This window comes from Typopeltis vanoorti, chromosome 1, assembly GCF_054136105.1.
Source record: "Typopeltis vanoorti isolate ZY-2024b chromosome 1, IOZ_Tvanoo_1.0, whole genome shotgun sequence".
Lineage (NCBI taxonomy): Eukaryota > Metazoa > Arthropoda > Arachnida > Uropygi > Thelyphonidae > Typopeltis > Typopeltis vanoorti.
In genome coordinates this window covers 133,460,097-133,478,497 of record NC_143549.1, presented here as the reverse complement: position 1 = coordinate 133,478,497, position 18,401 = coordinate 133,460,097, and the positions used below count along the sequence as shown (strand labels likewise).

Here is an 18,401-nt window from a genome sequence, read left to right as displayed (position 1 = left end):
ATATTTAAATACTCATTCAGGAACCTACATTCAGTAAAATGACATGTTTATCATTACTGCAGCTTCTCAGCTGACCACAAGAATATCCAAAGTGCATAAGGGTCTGGCCATTCTAGCATAGTAAGAAGGAATTATCAAGACATTTAGTTCAATGTAAGCAAAGCTATGCAATTCCCCCCCCTCCCCATTTTTTTGATAATTGCAATTTTACATTGAAAAGTTATGTGACTAGTTCCATACTTGCTGTTCAGCAGCTAGCATGTTGTCAGTTTTAATTTCAGTTTATATGTAGGCATAATGTATTGAATTCAGTTCATCATTACCAATTATATATTTGGTTTAATCCTTTATCCAAGTGTAAGCAAACAAAGTTTGAACGTGAAGTAATTTCAGGACTGGGGCAATTCATGTCAAAGGTGGTATAACTTCTCAGTATCCCATAATGCAAAGCACGTCTCCTTGCAGACATGTACCCAAACTGGTTTCAACCTTTATTGAGGTCCCATCAGTGGGAGCCAGACCCAGAGGTGGTGATACTAAGGTGGAAGCAATGGAGAAGTCATATTTCCATATACCAGTTGCCAAAAGGTATCACACCTTATTATTAAAATTCTCTGGATTAGAGATAAGTTGATGGAAGTTTTTTTTTTTTTTTTTTTTTTTTTTTTTTTCACTTGGCTATACTACCAATTATATATTTGGTTTAATCCTTTATCCAAGTGTAAGCAAACAAAGCTTGTGCCTGAAGTATTTTCAGGACTGGGGCAATTTGTGGCAAAGGCGGTTGCCACGAATTGCCCCAGTCCTGAAAAAACAAGGCACAAGCTTTGTTTGCTTACACTTGGATAAAGGATTAAACCAAATATATAATTGGTAGTATAGCCAAGTGAAAAAAACTTCCATCATCAGTTCATCATTGTCTCTTCTACAAGCTAATTTATATTAAACTTGACAGTATTTTTTATTTTTACTATTTATTATTTTTTTTTTATTGAAGGAAAAACTTGGTTTAGTACTTTTTCCTATGTATTCCATGCAAATGTATCTCATAAGTATATATCTTGTATTTCATACGTACTGTGCTGTATTGATGTGGCTTAGAAGAGAGTATATTAAAATGAATAGCACATATTTTGGGAAGATATTGTTTTTAATATTAAAAAAAAAAAATATATATATATTTTTGTCTCTTCATTGTTTTGAGCCGAGTTAAGCCGAAATTTGAAACATTTCACGTCCAACAATGTGTTTGCCTTCATGAGACAATTTGTTGGACGTTTCAAAACATCGGAGAACTGGCTTACCAGCCCGGAACTTGGGGGGGGGGTTGCATCGTAGGTGCTGCAGGGGGAAAGAGCTCCCCTAGTGTGTGTGTGTGTGTGTGTGTGTAGTAACACACACATGCTTGAGGTGTGTACCATTGCACTCAGACATTATTTGTGGTAATTAGTATGTAAGACATGTTAGTGAAATATGCTTTTTTTTGCATAAAATCTCTCCATTCAAATAAATAGGTACTTTTATTACAGAGATATAGTACATGAGGTTCTTTATTTTCTGAGGGATCTCTATGTAGTCATACACATTACAGGATGGAAATTTCTTGCCAGAAGTTTCTTGATTTATATTGAGCAAGTTTGCTCTAATAGTGATCTGTGTGTAAACAATGATGGGAGAAACTCATTAGAGGCTTGGAGTTAAACAGCACTGAGAAAGGATTAAAGTAATATTTAATTCCAATATTTCATCTGTCACTGAGACATCATCAGGGAGTGCAATATGAGACGTAACACATACTCATGTTAGAGGCATTCATGTAACACACACAAAAAAAAAAAGGCAACAGGTAAAAACTAAGTGAAGTTACAAGTCTCATTGTACTCCCTGATGGTCTCAGTTCTTTTACTCAATTAAGCCCCTAGCTGTAATAGTATTTGGCATGAGAATTAACTGTAATGAGTTCTTAGTTTGTAGTGACAAGCTTAAATTAATATATTTTTTTTTAAATAACAGCTTTGTGGAGATACTGATGAATGCTGATTACTGATGAACTCCAAGTTTCACTATATAATAGACTGATGAGTTTGTCCCATACAAGAAAGGTAGCAGAAGTAAACAAAGTAATAATTAGTTCTAGTGGTTTAGAATTTATTTTGAATTGGAATGTAATGTTGTTCATGTTTCAATACTTTAAGGAGCAGTGGCAGAATTTTAGATAGCAGCTCAGCTGGACAGTAGTCACTAGAATACATTAGGATTAATGTTTTCATTAAGGTTAATCAGTTTAATTGCTTTCTCTTGAACATTAAAATTATTTGATCCCCAAATAAAGGAATTGTTGAGTGGGATGTATTTGTAAAAGGTGTTAGTTTTTTAGTTTAGAAACTGAGCAGAGATGCTTTTTGAATGCAGAAGCAGCTTCAGGTATGTTGATTTATGTTAAGAGAAGCTCAAGGTTGTTGTTTCTGGGGGTAGGGTCTTGCTGCATAAAAACGAATGTAATATCAGAAATAAGATCAACTTCTTTCATTGCAAGAAATTGACAATTGTAATTTTTTTAAGTATTTCTATGTTGCAAGGTTTCTGAACAAAAGCATAGTATTGTCATCACGAAAGTATAAGTGAAATTTTCAGTCAGTGAAAGTATTGTATTGATGTTTATAACAGAAGGTGAAAGAACAGTGAAGCCTGCAGTACTCTTAATGCTGTTATAATCCATTTTTAGTTATAAGAAATCTGTTAGTAGCATTGCCTGAAATATTTGTTTGCCTTCCTATAAAATATAAGCTAGACTTTCAGTGTTTCATATGTACTTTACAAGGGCAATCCACTAACATTGTTTTAATCTAAATGAGTACTGCAGTTTGAAAACAGTATTTAGTATTGCAAGGTTAAGAGTGCTGCATAGTTATGACATATGCATGTCATAACTATGTTCCTGACTATAGAAAATGACATATGTAGATATAAGTCTTGAGGATAAATATTACACATTTTTAAAAATGCAGAAGAAAGACTCCACTGTAAGAGACTTTTTTAAACTTGCAGGTACTGATTATATTAGAATCTTTCAGGTAATGTAATGCAGATTGGTTGTTAATGGATTCTTTTGGAAAGAAGTGAGTTGATGTGACGGGATATCGTTTTTTATAGACTGAACTTCAGTTAATGTTGAAGATACAGGTTCATTGCAAAAAGTTGTGAAAAGGCAACAAAAAATTTGGCTTGTTAGCACAAGATTTGAGGATCATTAGTAGTCATCATGGCCAGAATCAAAGATCCAAGTGAAAGATCATTGGAAGCATACTGTGAAGTGCTGGACATTGTTAAAGAAATTTTTCTTGGAAAGATAGTGATATTGGTACATCTGGATGAGAAAAAGGAATGGAAATGAGTTATTAACAAATAGTTCAGTAATTTGGACATGAGACTGGTTTTCTATTTTGGTCATCATATTTCTGCAGTATTATTGACTTAATATTTACTGGCCTGGTTGGCTGAGTGGTAAGTATATCAGCTCTCCAGCTAACAGGCTGTGAGTTTAAATGTTACCATGGGAAAGGATGTTTATAGTTTTCTTTAGATGAGAATGAACTTCATTGTCCATTGTGAGACGACTGTCCAATTTATTGGAAGTCTGAAGTTGCTTGAAAAAGTTCCATATTTGGTGTCTAGAGCAGGATTTCTGGATTATGTAAAAATAAAAATTTAAAATATAAAATTAACAATCAATAATCAGTTTGTAGCACTGCCTTAATCATTAATTTTCATTACTGTAATTGCCATGTCTATTACATACAGATGAAATTTGTTCCTGGAATATTTCCTAAAATTTGACTGTCGGCTGCATTCTCAGTGAAGAACCTACAAAACAAGTAAAATATTTCAGTTGTTTAGACCCAGTGTTTAATCAAGATGGCAAATTAAATTTGGAAATAGACAAGATAAGCAAAGCTGATATGATGGGGAGAGCCAGTTGTATTAATTTATATGGAATAAGAGAGAAATTTAGCCATAACACTAAACCAGTGATGTACAAGACATTGTTCAAACCAGTTTTAAGTTATGGATATAAGAATTGGGTTAGAAATAAAGTACTTGATCAAATATTAGAGGCCACAGATATGAGAGTTTTGAGAAAGATTAGGAGAGTGAGTAGATGGTATCATTGACAGAATCATATTAAAAATGAACAAATTATTATTATTAACATTTGACCTCCATGGAGTCAGAGACTCGTCATGGGAGGTACTCGCTATTGCATACAATGCTCATCACCACGTCTTAAACTGATTCAGTGTGTCTACATCCACAACATACTCAGGCAATGCATTCCACTCACCAACCACCCTCCATGCAAAGAACCTACTTCTTACTCCTTTGCTCACACCCTCCTTATACAGTTTCTAGCAATGGCCTCTTGTTCTACTCCTCTCTCCCATTCTATAAAAAATCTCTTCCATGTCTATCTGATAACAACCCCCTGACCAACTTATGTCTCAATCATATCTTCCCCTCCTGTTCACGAGAGACTCTTCAACTTACATTCTCTTAATCTGTCCTCGTACTCCACATTCCAAAGACCACTGACTACCTTTGTGAATCTTCTCTGTACCCTTTCCAACATATCCTCGTCACCATGAAAATCCAGTGGCCAAATCTGTGCCCAATAATCTATATGAGGCCTGATCAAGGCCTTATACAATGGAATCATAACCTCTCTATTTCTGCATGTCAGGGTTCTCCGCATCATTGCCGTTATTCGATGTGATGTCTTCACAACTTGTGCAATGTGGCCAATGAATTTTAGGTCCTTGTCCACCATCACTCCTAGATCTCTTATCTCCTCTACCTCTGTTAGTTTCCCCATGAAGTGTATACTTTGCATCCCATCGTTGCTTGCCAAATTTTAAAACCTTACACTTGGCAACGTTGAACTGATAGTTACACTTATCTGCCCATTCATGCAATCTATTCAAGTCCTCTTGTAAGGCATTAACATCAGCCTGACTGTGCATTGCTCTCCCCCCCAGTTTTGCATAATCTGCAAACAACTGGATATCACTAGTTAAACTCAATCCAATAGCATTAACATACAAATTGAACAATGGTCCCAAAACTGACCCCTGCGGCACACCACTGGTGACCTTTCTTATAAAGGATATTGACATTGTTAGCATTCAAGAATATGTGATCAGGGCTTATCTAAGGTGGTATGGTCACTTAAACAGAATGGGGAAGGAAGAGTTAGCAAGACTAGTGCTTGTTGCCAGAATGCAGGGAAAAGACACAGAGAAAGACCCAAAGAGCTTCAGTCAAAAGTGCTTTAGAAGACCAAAATGTTAGATATGACAATATTGGATTGTGATCAGGCTAATCCAAGGTGGTATGGTTACTTCAACAGAATGGGAAAGGAATGGCAAAAAAAGTAATAGGCTAATTTTGAAGAAAATTGTTGATAGGAAATTAATAATGTAAACTAGTCGAAAAAAAAAAGGGGGGGAGTGCTGGAGATGCCTTGTTTAACCACTTTTCTATGCCAAGTTTATATTACAAATTGTCTGGCAAGCTTTTTTTTTTCCTGGCAAATCAGCAGTTTAACTAATTTTTTTTAAAGATGTATAAATCTTATATAGTTTATAACCAGTTTGTAGCTGCCTTAATCGTTAATTTTCATTACTGTGATTGCCATGTGCTTGTTATGTGCAGATTAAATTTGGTTCCTAGAATATCAAAATTTGACTGTCAGGCCATTTTTTTGAAACGCATGAATTATGTTAAATCTGTTCTAATTGTGTGTACAAACTGTGAAAACCAGTTTGTACACACATTATTCCTGGAACATGGCTGGGCAGTTTGTTGAAATTTGGTTATTTTGAATCCTTACAGAAATTCCTCAAGTCACCTCAGTTTACCTTTTATCACTTGCACATGCAAAATTTGGCAGACTTTCAAAATTATACAAAGCAACAACTCTGTTCTAGTTGTATGAAACTAAGTGAAATTCAATATTAAGGATGCATGCTATGTCCACTAAACAGTTTTGGTTACAGTTGGATAGTTTGTCAAAATTGGGAAAAATAATCAGAATCTTGATTATTTTGCCAATGAAATTACTGAATCATCTTTATATTTTGTCACAATCTGACCATTCTTAGAGGCATAACTAGACAATTACATGAATACAACATAAGCTCCAGGTCCATTTGGACTACACAACAATGCTGTTATGAAATGCTCTTCTTTATGATTATGGAGCAAGTATATTTTTTACCTTTATCCAGAATGTGGCTGAACATGGAGATCATGCAAGAATTTAAAATGCTGTATGAAATCATAATGTAGTTGAGGCACCTTAAGTTAAAGATGCCAAGATATTATATTCTTGGTGTCATCCTTTATTCAAGTGTATGTGAAGTAATGGGAAAGTAACTTGCATGTGAGGTAACTTCATGACTGGGCTACTTGCATATAGTGGCTAATGACTTCACATCAATTGCCTTAGTATCCCGTGATGCAAGGCACATCCAAAAAAAATTGTATGCATTATGGGAAGGAACACTGTCGAGACCAGTTTCAACCTTTATTGAAGTCATAAGTGGGAACCAGACTCAGAAGAGATTCCAAGATTGAAGTAATGCTTCTGGGTCTGGCTCCCATTGGTGAGACCTCAATAAAGATTGAAAAAGGTCTGGGTAGTGGCCCTTTCTTCCCATAATACATAGTATTCTACATGTCTGTAAGGATATGCACCTTGCATTATGGGATACTGAGGCAACTGATGTGAAGTCATTAGTCTATACACAAGTGGCTCAGTCATGGAGATACTTTATGTGCAAACTTTGTTTGCTTACACATGGATAAAGGATGAAACTAGAATATAATTTCTTGTCATCTTTAACCAAGTGAAAAAAAAACAAGGTAATTACCTTGTTTTTTACCAAGGTTTATTACCTGTGGTGATAATAATTTAAGATAAATTTTGTGCAAAAAAAAAAAATCATCATTAATTACATTGTTTTAAATAAATTAAAAAAAATTGGCTGTGGTGTCAATCTTTAATGATTTATTTTTTTACTGGTAGGGACTCTAAGATTATTTTTTTATTATTTTTATTTTATTTTTTTTGTTAACATCTTTTAGTTTCATTTTCGACATTTCTTTTCTCAAATATTCTTCTGAAACATATTTTCACTTTTTTTTTTATTTCCTCTTTTATTTTTACAGTGGGCAAGTTTTGCATTTATGTGAAAAATATGAACTATTTTTTAAAAAAATCGGGTAGTTTTAGCTGTGTAGCATTTTTTTTTTTTTTTTTAAATAAAGCTGCAGTTTCGGTTTTTGTACTTCATGCATTACTAAATTCTAAGAAAATTTGGGGAATGGTATCAAAAATAAAAACTTTATCGCACCAAATTTCATACTACAATAGTGATCCTGAGATCCCTTGAAGTTGATATTATTTTAAACCTTCATAAAATTACGAATGAAAAATTCATTATTATTAGTACATAGGCTATTATGGTCTTAATCTATCTCTTTATGTAGTTCAATCTTCTGATACAACATCAGCCTGACCTTGTTGTCTGAGTGGTTAGTGTACATGCTCTCCAACAGCTTTCAGGCTTGAGTCCTGTTGTGGACATAATGTTTGGGTTGGAGATGAATTTCATTGTCTGATGTGTGAGATGACCTGAAGTGGCTTACATAAAATTCTTTTGTTTGGTCCATAGAGCAGGGTTTTTTGAACATGCAAAATAAGCATGTATATAAAAATATGAAATGTCCTTGGGTGCAAACCTATAGTACATTATAATGTACCACCTATGTTGCTCATGCACTATAGGTTTGCAGAAAATTAATTTTTACAGTAGACTGTGAATTCATGGTATCCGTTACTGCTGCACTTTAATTTTTTTTCAATAAATATTAACACTTAAAATGCCTAAATTACCATTATTTTGTGGAAATTAGTATATTTGTCATTCTCGCCTCTTTCAGTCCTAACTTGTTATATCACTCTCTAAAATTTTTTTTCTCTATTTCTTTGTTTTGGTTTGTATTTCAGTTTTTGATAATCTAAGGGACATTCTATCCACATGTTTGGATCTGCTTATATTTGATAAGGTTCATTCTTGTAAAATTAGTTTTTTGCATCTAGTTTAGTGTAGCTTGCTGTTTTTCTGAAATTTCATATCTACTCATATTGGTCTTTTTGTTTCTTACTTGGCTGATTTATGTCTGTTTCACTTCCATATACTGTAGCAAGTAGAGCTGAAATATTGAATATTTTTAATCTGTATTTTTTTATATTAAATTTGGTTTAAATGTATATCATTAACAATGCCTTTTTGTAAATTTATTTTGTTTTGCATATATATTCCACATGTATATGTGTACCCTCTGTAAAAGCTAGAAATGCATATGTGGGCTTGTATAATTTTCACATAACATGATAATTTGTTCTTTTCTGTGTCTTGAACATCTCATCAGCACATGTAAATTTTTTTTCCCTGTTTTCTTTTTATTTAGGTATACATCCATTGTTTTTACTGTAATTTGAATTGCTAATTGAAACTGAGGATACATATCAGGAATTTCATCACTTGAAACAATGAATGTCAAATTATGTAAATACTTGATTTTAATTGTTCACTCATTCTTCTTTGAATGTTGGTTGATGTGGTGCTTTCACATAAAATATTCTAATATGTACATAATTGGAAATTTTGTTATTTTCAAATGGTGATTTAGTGCAAGAGGATGTTTTGCTCTTGTGTGCCCTCACCATGTTTTTGCATCCTGTTTTTAGGAGGTTTTCTAGGAATGTCTATTTTTAGAGATAAATTAATAGTTCAGTAATAAAAATAATGTAATTTTAGATTTCCTGACAAGTCATACTAAAATATCATGAATGCTATTTAAGTATGGGCAATATTAATTTGAAATTATTGGACAACCTCATTTATTATTTGTTTTGATAAAAAAAAAAAAATCATAAAGTACATTTCTAAATATTTGAAAATATTTTTTTTGTTTATTTTATTTATTTATTTTTTTGCAAACTGCTATAGTTCACCTGAACATGGTGCTTGTTTCTTGGGAACCATTTCATGACAATTTTCATTTAAATGTATATTATATATCCATTAACTGGTTTGTTTTATTCTCATATTTTAAGTGGATCCTCAATCTGCATCTGCTAATACTATTATACAACACCATATGTTACATTATTATTTGTTTGTTTATTTTTAGACTTTGCCACTTCCATTTACCACAGCCTAGAGAACTCTGAAAAGTCATGGTCATGGAAACTCCAAGTCCTCAGTGTGTGGGTCGTGAGTTTGTACGTCAGTACTATACTATACTTAATCAAGCTCCTCTACATTTGCACAGGTATGTACTTACATAAATACCTGCATGAGTTGCTAGTCTATAATTTGTTTAGCATTGCCAATTCTGAAAATGCATTATACTTTGTTGTCAAGAAATATAAATTTTGGTGGTAGTTAAGCCATTCTTATGTAATTTTATTACAATTATATACATTCAGTATTCTGATACTATGTAAAATGCCTTTCATTGTTTTTAGACATATGGCAAACTAACTTAGCAAAAACTTATATTAAAAAACATATTATAATATGTATTGAGTGACCATTTTGTTAGAGACACCTACCTAATATTAATATTCCCTTTTATCCCTCAGAATAGTCTCAGTTGTTGGAGCATGAACCCCCAGTATTCATGCAAAAGGTATGCTAGTCCTACATTGCATTTAACTGCAGTGGATACCTAGTATGAACTGCCCATTCCACCTTATCCTGTATATACTCATTTGGGATTGAAAATCCTTTTATAAAAACTATTGGAAGGTGCACTACAGAGGATCAAAGATATGTCTTCGGACCCATTATTAGATGGCACATCGACAGATAGCATACCTCTTCCCCCCCCCCAGGAAGATAAAAACAATCCACCATATACTTGAGTGCCTTATAGAGAGTGGAATTTTACAGTCTTGGATATTTTTTCAGAAGGAATGTTGGATGCTGGCCATTCACAATTCTCAAAAAAAGAAAGAAAAAAAACCCCACTCATAATAGGAAGCCAGCTTTCTTTTCAGCGATACCACCAAAAAGAAATAATGGAAACATTCCTACAGCATTTGGAATTGTCATGCATTCCAACAAAACATAGACAACATCAAGATTCTTGCAGAAGTATAAACCATCATGCTTCTGTTTGCTGGGAACATACCTGAAATCAAGTGATGATCTGATTTCCATAATGTTACCATTATTCATAAGAACAAGGGATGAACCTGTGGATGGATGATTCATCATCCTTGTGGGAAACCATACCTCATTCCAACAAATTCCAATTAACACCAATGTAGAAGCAGTTGCTGTAAGACTCTATCAGAAATATATTAACAGTATATTGCATCTTCCTCCCTCCTGCTGCATATTTTTCTCAAGATGACCTTGATGATGTCACATTGCAGTTACCATCCTCTTTGCTTTTAATTGGAATTTAAACGGACTTGCATTCTGTGGGTAGTGACTGAACAAACAGAGGAAGGGTTGAGCATATGCTTAACGACAATCTTTTAAACACAGAAAACAACACCTTCCATATGCTTACCTAAACATTCACTGCCATTGACTTACCTATCTGTGCTCACCCTCTTTTTTTTCCCCCACTGTTTAAGTGGAAAACTGATGACAACCTATTTTGGAGCAATCACTTTCTCGTGATATCCACTTTTCTCCATGGATAGCCATGTACTACATCATGAATATCATGGTGGAAAATTGAACATGCTGACTGGTCCAACTTTTCTTTATTAGCAGTTTTGATTCTTCAATAGTGTGTTCATCTCCTATCAGTAATGCATGTAACAGAGTTTATTATATTGTCAGCCATAACTGCAATTCCTAAAACATCTAGTCAGTTCCCACATTTTTCTTATATCATGATAGAATCATGATTGCACATCAACCAAAGAAGCCCAGAAAATAAAATTTGAGATATTTTCTACAGATACCCCACAACAACAAATTTAATTCCTTTCAAACAAACCCAAGGAAAACACATCGGGCATCAGAGCCAGAAAGAATCCTGGATCCAATTTACTTCTTCTATAATCAAGATTCACAAACAGCAAAGAAATATGGTAAAAAATTCAGAAAATGAAAAGCAGGTATACCACCCACCAGCTCTATTCTCGAGCTCAATGGTCGCACAGTTACTGATCCAGCGGCAATGGCTGACACACTCAGGGTGATTTTTGCAAAAACATTGACAACATATTCTTATCCTTCAGATTTCTTTGTCCTAAAAAGCAGAGCAGAAAAAACAAACCGTTTTTCTTAACAACACAGAAGAATACAACAGACCATTTTTCAAAGAAGCAATGAAAGCTGTTTTGCTGCTGTTGGACCAAATGATATCCCTTACAAGATGGTAAAACATTCGTCAGCAATATCTACCGTGGATCAACTGGTTGTACCTTTACAGCAGAATTTTCTCTGAGAGCATATATCAGGATATCTGGAAAAATACAATTGTAATTGCCTTTCCTAAGCCAAGGAAGGATCAAAATTCTCAAGTAACTACCACCCAAATGCTCTTGCTCGTTCCAAGATTCTGGAGTAAATGATTAACTCATGTTTTATGGCTTCTGGAGAGAAACCTCTTTTCCCGGAACATGATCTGGCTTCTGAAAATATCATTCTACCACTGATCAACTTTTCCGGTTAGAGGCATCTACTAGAGATGTCTTCCTAAAATGTAAGCATCTAGTATCGGTTTTCTTTTATATGGAAAACAGCACATGACACTGCTTGGAGATTTGGAATACTGAAAGACTTGCATAATTTTGGTTTTAGAGGGGAATTACCTTCTTTCTATCAAAAACTTCTTATCTAACAGAATCTTCCAGGCCTGAGTGGGAGCTGTCCTCTCCCATACTTGTAACCAAGAAGAGGGAGTCTGAAAAGGTTCTGTTTTTAAGTGTCATGCTTTTAGCAGCCAAGGTCAGCTCAATAACAGAACTTCTGCGAACAGTAAGTAATGCTTTTTATATAGGTGACTTTATCATCTTCTGTCACTCATGTAATATGAGGGTCATAGAAGACAGCTGCAGCAAGCCATAAACCATTTCTCAAAATGGGTACTTTCAAATGGTTTCAGATTTTCATAGCAGAAGAACAGTTTGTGTGCAGTGTTGCCACAGATGTGGTCTTCATTCTGACCCAGAACTCAGACTTAGACAATCACTAATCTCAGTTGCATCAGAAGCCAGTTTCTTGGGATAACATCAAACTCAGTTTCCTTCCTGTTATACATCAGTTACAAGATAAATGCTGTAAAGCAATGAACATTGTCTTCCACCCATTGGGATGCTGACAGATGTTCTTTGCTTCTATGCTTCTGCCAGGAAGAGTGTGTTGCGATGGCTAGACCCTATTCACAATGATGTCCTAATGTAACTCAGCTTATCCTTTGTATATTTGTATATACTCCAGATGATGACCTTAATATGAAGGTCGAATTGTCGGGAAATTAAAAATAGTTTTTATAACACTGCTGTAAACTCCATAATTTCTAAAATGAATAAACATTAAAGAATGGAACATGTTGAAAGAAAACAGAAAGATTACCAAAACAATCCTTAAATTACAAACCACTAGAAAAAAGAAAATCGGAATGTTCTCTTTCAACGACGACTTCTAAGACCGGAACAGGCCACTCTGGGTCTAAATCCTTGACAAGCATGACGATGACATCTTTAAGTACTACTTTTTTCCATTTTCTTTGTCAGCTGCATGCTCTAGTGAATTGAAAAATTTCTCTTCTACTTCTTTAGGAGAACCTTCTGTGGGGCCATAAGCACAAATTAGTTTCATTATCTATTTTCTCGTTTTGAAGTTTGCCCACAAATCTTCTTGAGACTGCCTTCCAATCAAGAAGTTTATCCTCATGTTTGGTGTTGAATGCTACTATTGCTACTCCTTTCTTTCCTTGATTATCATTACCCAAATATAACATCTTATACTTATTATCAAACAGTGCACTACAAATCAAGTTATTGAAATTGAAACTTTATTTCAGTGGTATGTAGGTGTTTATCAGATTCACCAGCTTTTAAAACTATAATATGGACAAGAAAATGCTGAATACATTAAAAGTTTGTAGAATGTGAAAATAGCACTTTAACCAAGACAATGAAGCGAAGCAATACAGTTAAGTGTTAATGAACTATCTATTAACAGCAGATATTGGATCTTGCCAAGATGGCTATTGTATCTGCAAAAGGCCACTCAAATTATTTGGTAGAAAAGCTGTGAGCTTGGTTGTTTTGCAAGGAAAAGTTAACAGTTTGATCTTGAGTACAAATAAGCTTTAGATATTTTAGGACATATGAAGAGCGGGAGGGTTTTGGAAAGTTCTGATAAACACCTAGAACAAAAATGATATTAAAGCAACTGATATAACCACAAGAAAGAACATATGAGGATTTTTTACCTACCTGGTTAAGCCCAGTATTCTATTTGTGAGGTGTGAGGCATTTATTGGAAAACCTAAGTTCAGATAAAGAGAGAGAGCACATTTTAAAAGTAAAATGTGCTTTTTCCTTTGTTACGCTGGTTATCTGAGGATCGTTTCTATATATGATTTTGCATTCTTTATTTTATAAATTAAAGATGCCAAGAAGTTATCTTCTTGGTTTAATCCTTTATTCAAGTGTAAGCAAATAAAGTTTGTGTGCGAGGTCACTTCGTGACTGGGCTACTTGTATATAGAAGCTAAATGCAGTGCACATATCCTTACGGACAAGTATAATGCTTTGTATTATGGGAAGGGCCACTACCTATACCAGTTTCAACATTTATTGAGGTCTCATCAGTGGGACCCTAAAGTGATATCAGTGTTGAAATAATGCAGAATTCGTATTTCCAAGTAGTGTCAATACCATATGCTACTATATACGAGTAGCCCAGTCGTGAAGTGACTTCATGTGAAAAGCTTGTTTGTTTACACTTAGATAAAGGATTAAATCAAGAATAATTTCTTGGCATCTTTAATTTATAGTATAATAGTGTCGAAAAACTTTCAACATTTTTATTTGAGAAACTACATTTTCAAAATGAAAATGTGGAGAGGAGAATGAAATCAAATTATGTCTCAACTTGCACCGACTGCTATTTAAAAGCTGAAGCAGTGCATCTGCCCATAATAGAAGAGCAGCTGGCTAAACTTATCTCTCTCTGAAAATGAGAATTATCAGTGCCATAACTTAATGCTTCAAATTAATGGTTGGCAATATACTTGATCACATTTTCTGGTATATATTCTCAAGAAATATGACAATCTGACAGTTTTCATTTCATGACTAGTTTCTGATCCACGAACTTGTAAATTGCGCAGTCTTTGAAGCACATTTCAGTCTTTGAAGCATATAACTTCATCAACTAACCTATATCTTAAGTCTTTATTCTGGTTCTTTTCCTGGGTTTTAGCTTGATGTTTTATTAATCTTCATCTGTCATTTTGTTTAAGTGATCCATAGTTTTAGGTTAATACTGCATGTGTATATTCTTCAGTATGTCAAGTTCATTTCTGATGTTTGTTTTCAACATGGTTTTGCAATTGACGCTGTCTGTTTGCAGCTGTAATTTTCCTCAGAACTCTACTCTGCAGTCTTGACTTATTTCTAATCTAGCTCTCCAATCCACATGTTAAGAAGATTAGTTTGAACAATGCTGCTATCTTGATCTTTTAGCTGATTTCCCTATTATTCTATATAAATTAATTTAGCTATGTTCCTACCATATAGCTTTACTTATTTTGGTATTTGGTTTGCAGGTATTACTGTATTCACTAGCAATTCTATTGATACAGCTATTTCAGAGGTTGTCCAATCTCTCACCTTTGCCAACTACTACAACATAAAGTATTTTGAGCAGCATACAGTATATTGCACTCTCTACCATCAAAATCAGATAATATTTTTACAGTTTGGAGCTCGTATTTTATATTTTCCTCCAGAGAATTAACTCAGATCATTAGCAAATGATCACTTTGAAATTAGAAGCTACAGATATCTTTTCTTTGCTTAGATTTTTAATCATCTTAAGACATGCAGGTGTATATGCAACCTCTTTCCAAAAAGAACCAAACTTTTCGAAAATAGAAGAAACTAATGGCGCCACCTGTTTCTTTGTTGTCGAAAGCGGCAACCTTCATTGGTGTTGTGTCAACTGTTTATGACATTTGTTTCATTAGAAGCCGAGTTATAGTGCCAAGAGTGGCAGTGTGTTTTGACGAACGGTCAGAAAATGAGTTTCAAACAGAGAGTTACGATCATCGAATGCTTCAAAAAGCATATGGTGATGAATGCTTATCCCGTACTGAAGTTTACGAGTGGTTTAAGCGATTTCAAAGTGGTTGTGATACGCTTGAGGACGACGAAAAGCAGGGCCATCCAAAAAGTGTGTGATTTCATCAAAGAAAACCCGAAATCGTCTGTGAGATTGATTGAAGATGAATTTGAAATTATCCACAAAGAATTCATTCCGCTTGGCCAAACGGTCAATGATGAGTTTTATCTTGAAGTTTTGAAGCAGTTGATAGTGAGAATTCATTGTGTGTGGCATGAATATCGTGACGACCAACCGTTTGTCAAAACCGTCACTTTGCACTATAACTCGACTTCTAATGAAACAAATGTCATAAACAGTTGAGACACTAATGAAGGTTGTCGCTTTCGACAACAAAAAGATACAACAGGTGGCGCCATTAGTTTCTTCTATTTTCGAAAAGTTCGGTTTCTTTTTGGACAGAGGGTGTGTGTATGTATGTATACACACACACATACACACACCTATAAATCTGAAGGGGAAAGAATGCTGAAATTCTACATGAATGTTGGAAGTAGAAAAAGCTATCAGAAATCAATATGCAGCTAGAATAGATATTTGACTAGGAATGCTCATATATGGAGGTATAAAATTTTCACAGTAGTTGTATTACATAATTCATGTCCTGGTCAGAAGGTCAAATTCCTGATGACTGAAGTAGGGTTCTCATAATACTATTTGCAGAGGAATTTCCATAGTGAATGTTTGAATATTTCAGGTAAGATGCAAGCATACTTAGAAAGAGACTAAGGCAGGTAAATTGTGGAAGAGAAACTTAGAAGAAGAACAAGCTGGGTTTAAGTCACAGGAATCATTAGGATCAGATTTTTTATTTCAAGACAAATAGGTAGAAGAAATCTTGAAAATAGCAAAAGAGCTATTCTGTACATATTTCATCGTCAAATTCCTGACATACGCTCTCAATGGGTGTACAGGATCGTATTACATGAAAAGTTTCGTCATTATTAACTTCCTATCAGCAATTTTCCTCCATATTAGCCTGTTATCTGTCAACATTCCAATATTAACAGATCTTATATTTGTTTTCTAAGTCATGTTTACTATATCAATTCATCTACATGTTGGTCTTACTCTGAGTCTTTTTCCTGCCATCTTGGAAAAGAACACTTGCTTAGATAATCTTTCCTCTCTGTTTAAATGGCCATATCACCTGAGATTAGCTCTGCTAACAGAGTCAAGTTCTTTCTTAATTCCTCATTTTTAAATATGATACTGCCATTGATGCCATCTGTTCAGTCTCCCTAATCTTTCTCAGGACTCATATCTCTGGTCTCAAAGTCTTTGATTCAGAGTTTTATTTTTAACCTAGCTCTCAGATTTTCTTCTTCCTCTTTATAGCACTTTTATTCAGCTTAGTGCAGGGTCTGCTATATTATGCAACTGTGGGAAACCCCAACGGCTTGTCATGGAGTCTGGCATTGGTGGTGGGGATGGGAACAATTTTTTGACTATGTCTGTTCACAGGGCCAGTTTGCATGTTTTTGGGGATGAAAAACCTGAATTTCTGCGTTTATGCACCCAGAAACTCCTTTTTTTTTTTTTTTTTTCCTCCCTTCTTATGAGACTGGCTAACTCATCTTTAGTTGAAAGAGACCAGAGATAAAAGTTTCTCACTTCTTGGACAGGAATCGAACCTAGGTCTTTCCGACCAAAGGGTTTTGTCTATATCGAATGGGCTATTGAGGCACAACCTAGCTCTCAGATCCATAAGTTAAAATTGGTTTCAACACTCTCTTGTATACGGCTAGTTTAGTATTTTGACTAATCTCTCTTATTCCATATAAATTTATTCAGTTGACTTCTTACCATACTAGTTTTGCTAATTCTGCTGTCTACTTCTAAATTTAATTTGCCATCTTCACTAAAACATATGCCTAAATAGCTGAAATGTTTTACTTGTTCTGTAGGTTCTCCATTCAGGATGCAATTGTTTTCAATGTTCCTGCTGAATGGAGAACCTACAGAACAAGTAAAACATTTCAGCTATTTAGGCATATATTTTAGTGAAGATGGCAAATTAAATTTAGAAGTAGACAGCAGAATTAGCAAAACTAGTATGGTATTTTTAATGCTGATTTTTATACCAGCATTTATTACAGAAGTTATTTAATTTAGTCAGGGAATCTTTCAGACTTGTCCTGAATTTATGAGGTAGGTTCCAAATGTTTCTTGCCTGAAGTTAGTGTACCAGTTTCAACTCTCTACCTGTATCATTCATCTGGAGGCACTTATTTGGCATGCTAAGTGGTTGTAATGTTAAAAATTGAGTACCACACAGTAATAGTTTTTTTTTTTTTTTTTACCAAAGAAGGGCTTTCTCCAAGCACTATCAAACAGCGATTGGATGGTGTTTATGGGAAAGCTTCTCTTCATATTCCACTATGAAGGAATGGGCTAAACAGTTTCGCCTAGTAAGAGAGGGCATCGAAGATGATCCTCATGATGGTCAGCTTGTGGAAGTGATAGCCGAGGGAAATGTCTTTCTTGTTGAGGAGGAACTGAATGCTGAAGCTCAAATCTCAGCATGTTTGGGGCTTTCTATAACAGTCGTCTTTGCATCATTCATGAGAAGGTTCACACGATGGTCAGTGCAAGGTGGATGCTCCGCCTTTTTCATTTCAGAAGGAGCATCGTGTGACCTGTTCCCACAAGTTTATAGACCTTTACCAAGGGATTCAGAGTGAAGTGCTGGAATCCATTGTCTCCGGGGATGAACCATGGGCCTTTATTATGATCCTCTTTCCAAAAGAGAATCCACGCAGTGATGCAGACCAAGCAAAGCACTGCCGAGAAAAGTGAAGGTCACTTAGTCCACCAAGAAGATCATGGCAGCAATCTTTTGGGATTGCTTGGGAATTCTCTTCATTGACTTGAAAGGAATGCCACCATGAATGCAGAAATGCTTCACTCCTGCACGATGGCATAAAGGAGGGGAGAGAGAGATGAGGG

General features: G+C 34.8%; 1 protein-coding gene across 4 annotated transcripts in view; it reads left to right on the top strand.

The window, feature by feature from the left end:
* The window catches only part of rin (ras GTPase-activating protein-binding protein 2), a 133,318-nt gene that overhangs the window by 11,132 nt on the left and 103,785 nt on the right, over positions 1-18,401 (top strand). For 2 of the 4 annotated variants that reach the window (XM_090399354.1, XM_090399332.1), the window contains exons 2-3: positions 2,014-2,120; positions 9,259-9,399. In XM_090399354.1, the coding sequence (XP_090255480.1) occupies positions 9,305-9,399 (95 nt within the window). In that variant the 5' untranslated portion in view covers positions 2,014-2,120; positions 9,259-9,304. The remainder of the gene's footprint in view (positions 1-2,013; positions 2,121-9,258; positions 9,400-18,401) is intronic. The other 2 variants (XM_090399346.1, XM_090399340.1) reach the window with 2 other exon arrangements.